Source organism: Aplysia californica, unplaced genomic scaffold (genome assembly GCF_000002075.1).
Source record: "Aplysia californica isolate F4 #8 unplaced genomic scaffold, AplCal3.0 scaffold01022, whole genome shotgun sequence".
Taxonomy (NCBI): domain Eukaryota; kingdom Metazoa; phylum Mollusca; class Gastropoda; order Aplysiida; family Aplysiidae; genus Aplysia; species Aplysia californica.
The window spans coordinates 11,204-16,683 of NW_004798292.1; the positions used below are offsets into that span (position 1 = coordinate 11,204).

At 45.8% G+C, this 5,480-nt stretch overlaps 1 protein-coding gene across 1 annotated transcript in view; it reads left to right on the forward strand.

Moving 5' to 3' along the window:
* Positions 1-4,016, forward strand: part of LOC101857687 — a gene marked incomplete at its 5' end in the record, with an annotated part of 10,801 nt that extends 6,785 nt beyond the window's left edge. The window contains 2 exon segments of the mRNA XM_013089709.2: positions 520-1,101; positions 2,316-4,016. Of these exon segments, the coding sequence (XP_012945163.1) occupies positions 520-1,101; positions 2,316-2,790 (1,057 nt within the window).
* Positions 4,017-5,480: the final 1,464 nt, after the last annotated feature.

Here is a 5,480-nt window from a genome sequence, read left to right on the forward strand (position 1 = left end):
CAAAACATTTTCTTCTCTAAAATTGTCTCCTTTCACCTGTTTTCCTGCTTTCTAGCAATGTTCTGTTGTCTGCTTTCATTTCCACTTTCTGCCCCCACCCCCTCATTCCTTTGCCCCCTCGTCTGGGCTCCTGACTCTTTCTGCAGCCTTTCTACTGCTGCTCCTTGGCTCCTCCTTACTGCTGTCTTTCTGCCACACCCCTGATTTTCTGGTAGGAAAGATCTACACCCAGCCTTCTCGGACAATGGCGAAAATTCTCAGAGGGCTCGTGTGCAAGTTGCGCACGTTTAAGATCCCTTGATCCTAAAATCGATAAGAGTAGGCTTCGTCCGCCACCCTTGCAAAATTCAAAATTTCCTACCAACTGAAAATATTACGTGTGTCCCGCGCGCTCATATGACCTTATGCAGTTGCGAGCGCCGTAAAACACTTTACAAAACAAAACAATTGTTATTATTGTTAATTCGTTTTACGCCAGGCCTTATTGTCATAAACCTTTTCCTGTGCCGTTTCCATCAGGTACATGTGCATCTGTCACCCTTTCCACCACTGGATGAACATCCAACGGGCTCGCATCATCATCGGCGTCCTTGCTGTCATCATCTTCATCTTCGGCGGCATTGTGTGCATGCACTACAGCATCTACAAGACAGTGTCTCACCACATCAACGCCACCGTCCCGCCCGACACCACAGGCTTCCCTTACGACATAGCCAATAGCACGGCCGCTGGCTTCGTAGTGGGCGGAGTCACACAGGAGGAGGGCGGGGCTTTCACCGCCTACCCTTACGGCCACTCCCCCGGCCCGTCCTACTCGCAGGAGCCTGGAGCTTTCATGGCGGTGAACGAGACGGTGCTGGACGTGCTTGTGACAGGCGCGGGGGCGGGGCCTGAGAACGCCACCAGTAGCAGCGGACAGTCGGGAGTAGGAGCAGCAGCAGGGGGCGGAGTTATCGTGAAGGTGGGGGAGATCATCGACGCGTGCGACATCAATGAAGACGTGATCGATGCCAGTTTCTTCAAGGTGTTCCAGAAGCTCTACACGGGCATTTTCATGCTGAGCTGCATCATTGTCCTCGTACTTTACAGTCTTATCTACAGGTGAGTGACCTTTACTTTTACTTTTTCATTCTCTGTTGCCGTTAATCGTCGAGGGGAGATGCAGTTTTCTATGGTAGGCCAACTCTTTCAATTTGGATATTAAAGGTTCTCGGAGTTCCCTAGACTCCTTCAGTTCATCTTCTGCGTGGCCTGCCTCTTTCTATATTACAAGAGCCTAAACTATTTTGTGGAAATCCAAATCTTTGCTAGGAAGTATGACATTATGATTACCCAACTGTTCAGATGTTTAATGTTCAGACTTTTGATTTTTTTGTACAATAACTGGTTCTTATTATGTGGTATTGCTTACATTTTACACAGAAGTATTTGGTCAAAATTCGAATTCTAAATGTTGAAAAATGCAAGGAAAAATCTTTAACAATTAATTGTTGGTATAGTTTTAAAGAATGAAAGAGCGCTTTCTGTCTACTGAAAGATGCTGCTTTCTGGACTTAGAACAGTTGAACAGCTTGCTGATGCTCTAGTATGTTATCGTGAAGGCAAGGCTGCTAGAGCCCTAAGTTACAACAATCAGAAATCATACTGGGAAGAAATTATTATATTCCATTCCGGCATTATATGATGTGCTTTAGGGCCCACTGTAACGTTACATTAGTTGTTGAGCCTCCGAATATTGGGACGTTACCATCGACACAATTTAGATCACTTAGACGGCGGACTTCCGACCCAGTCTGTCAGAGCCAACCTGTGCTGAGAGACATACAACATCCCAACTGTAAAAACTAAAACATAAGATTCTTGAAACAAGGATTTTTTCTACTCGGGAACTGAACGTGGGTTTCTTGTGTACGGCAGCGAAGTGCTCAACGCTACACTGCGGACTCCGGTTAGTTTAATCTACCAGGGTCGAAGTGCCCCCCCCCCCCCCCCCCGCCCGCTAAATGATTTAAATAGTGTCAATGGAGGCATAGAAAGAAATACCTATCAATCCACCAAGGTCAAGGGGGGGGAGGTTAAAAAAATATGAGAGTGTGGAGAGCAGGGCATTGCTTTTCTAACACAAACATCTTCTCAACGAGATCAGCTCAATTATGATTATGTAATGGGTCCCCCGGGGGGGGGGATGCTTGTGGTAATTGGGATGTCATGACCAAACATTATGACTTAGGCCTTTTCTTTCGTTCTCCTCAGTGTATCTGTTTCTCTTTCTGTCCCACGTAACCAGCCTGTGTTTTTTCTCTTCCTGTCGGCAGGTCTGTGATCGCTCAGCGCCGTAAGAAGCTGCGCATCAAGTCTGCGCAGTGCTGTCTGCTGTGGAACGCCACCAGTGTGGATTCGCCCCACGAGGCGGCGGAAATGACGCAAGACATAGAGTTGAGTCACGTGAACGGAGACGAGAGGTTCACCAAGCGGCATAACTCGAACGCGGCGGAGGAACCCACTGAGTCCCACAACGGGGCCCTCCGGAAGTGCTCGCTCTCCAAGGCCAGGATAGAGCGCATGCGCGTGGCCAACATTAAAACGGCCTTCACTTTGTTCATCGTGACCTTGGTCTTCATCTTCGCCTTCTTGCCAGCCTGGCTGATGGCGTTGTCTGTCCTCCAGATGAATGTAGTGGTCTTCTATATGTACTTCATCTACAACGTGGTCAACCCTTTCATCTACGCTTTCCTCAACCAGAACTTCAAGACAGAGCTGAGTCGGATCCTGCACTGCGGAAAGCAGTGACTGCCTGCCCCGCCCTCAGAGCTCACCAGCCTGGGGCGGCAGACCAGCAGGGTAGACTCCGCGACAGATTTCGCGCCGCTGCGCCAGATGAGCAGACGAGATTCCTCTCCTTTGTATCAGATGGACGAGGAAGATTCTCCTCAGGGTTTGGTCACAACTCCTCGGGAGTACGGGAGAGATCCCACTCAAGACCCAGAGGAAGATCCTGCGCAAGATTCTGAACCTTTGCTTCAGGCGTGTTGGAGAGATCCCGAGGTTATCCTTGAGCAAGATCCTGTACAAACCCTTGAGCAAGATCCTGAACAAATCATTGGACAAGATTCCGAGCCACTGCTTCAAGCGTGTGGGAGAGATCACAATCAAACCCTGGAGCGAAATCCCGAACAAAATCCTGAGCAAGGTTCTGAGCATTTGCTTCAGTCAAGGGAAAAAGATCCAACTCCAAATTTGACGTCACGACATAAGACTTGTGAGAGATATTCCATGCCAGATGTAGCCATACCTGATCAGGCATGTGGTAGAGATCCCGAGCACGAACCTTTGAGATTATACCGGTCAAACGAGAGGGGTTCGATTTCAGATCATCTTCCAGTAAATTGTCAAACGAGCAGGAGTGATTCTTGTCCAGATTTTGTGCCCGTTTACATTTCTGTGGAGCATGACGGGGAAAAATGACCGGAGCTTCATCAGAGCATATCGGTCAAACTGTCTTAGAACATGCTGCAACGTACTTCCAAATTCTAAAGGATTCATTTACATTTGGTTTCAACTGACAAAGATCCGTGTACACACCAAGTCTGCTCTTTTTAATTATCATGTCGATGTTCAAAAATCGCGGTTGTTCTATTTAGTCAGTGGAATGAGACGGTTCTGGCCTTTTCTTCTATTTATCAGTGTGATTCATGGACTAGCGCACAAATCAATAAAGGTTCACTTACCACAGTTCGGGGAGACGCGGACTCACATGGGCCATCTGACCTAGATGTACAAACGTACGACTTTCTTCACACTTCAAATCTTTTTTATTAGAGAGGGGCGTACGGAGGTGAAGAGAAAGATTCAACTGAGTGTGGTACTTCCCGACAGATCTCTTTCCAGATTCTGACTGGAATTATAAGCAGATACACTTTTGAGGTGGATCCTGAGGAGAACGGGGGAAGCAGCTATGGGCGCATACTGTCTGCAATGATCCTTACCCTGTAGACAAATAAACAAATATCTTTACACGTCATCTTTTCACGATTAAATTACATTCAAAGAACTTCGTAAAGCCTAAAGGGATTGCACCAGCTAGTTACCCGTTGATACAGTTATCGCTCTTCTGACAGGCCAGGGATACGCATGGCTTCGTAAGAAAAACAAAACGAGGAAGACCAACTGGAAGCTATAGAGGCACAATAAGGGATGAGGTAATCACCCAGGGCCTGGATTTGCCGAAATTGAAGGACATGGTCAGGGACAGGCAAACGTGGCGTCGACTACCCTCCGCCTTATGTACCTGACGGTATAGGGAGAGTGAGTGAGTCAGTAAAGCAATCTCTGGGTGGTACACTAATATCATAATTCACCCAAACACCATTCCGGAAAAAACAACACCCTGGCCCTGTGGAGCTGAGCACACATGAGCCTCTAACCATTAAATAAAATATGGTCGACTTGGCTCGATATAACAAAAACAGCTCGGTTTGTGTGCCGAAAGGATTGAAACTTTTCCCGTAAAGAAGCAGACCTGGAAATGAAGCAGCTACAGATATGCTCTGGCTTCAGATTGGTCAACTTGTCTAAGACTGACCGTCTGGTGTTGCTCGTCCATTGACCTAAATCATATGAAACTGACACCAAGTTATCATATTATTTGTGTGACAAAAAAACCCGTTACCCAAGAGTGCAAAACCATGTCAGTTTGTGTCCGAGTAAACAAAAGGAGACGGTACACATATGTTATTTCATGTATATTTACCAGGCAAGCTGTGACTCAACACATGAAACAACCGTGTCTTTTCATCTCTGAGATATGTATCAGGACCAGGATAGTTATGTTCGTATTGCTTGCTCTTTGATTGTTTAACACTAACAGTACATTGATGAGACAGGTTTGCAGCTGTTCAATTGCACGTAATGAGGAGTAATGAGAATACGTTCCAATAATTGTGTCACAACGCGATGGAATCAGGCGCTCGTCAATTTTTGGGTATAGTTAAAGTTATTGGTGTCATCTTAAAGCTTGTTCATTTGCCTTGTCTTCGATTAAATTAAAATCCATCTATTTTGAAAATAATTCAAGATGTTTGCGCCTGATGGAAGTGGGGATCTTAGAGAGAAAGTGGCCGCCAAAATGTTGTGACTTTTATAGCTTGAGAGTCTATGACAACTGAAAATTTACATTTTCTCTGTCTTTGAACACTGTTTTCATGAAAAATCCACATAGAAATGTCTTTTTAAATGGGCACAAAAGAGCCAAACGACCCCCCCCCCCCCACCCCACTCAAAAAAAATATAAATCGATAGAATGCCAGTGTCTTCCATTTCACTATTTTGACGAGCGCCTGATTTCGCCCCGATGCCTCCTAATTTGAAGGAACTGTTTCTCAATTAAACACTTTTAACAAAGGCATAACGTTTCTTGAGATCTTCTTCGCTGACTAAGAAAAAGAAAATCTTAATAATGGATTTGGTTTTGTTTCAGTAAT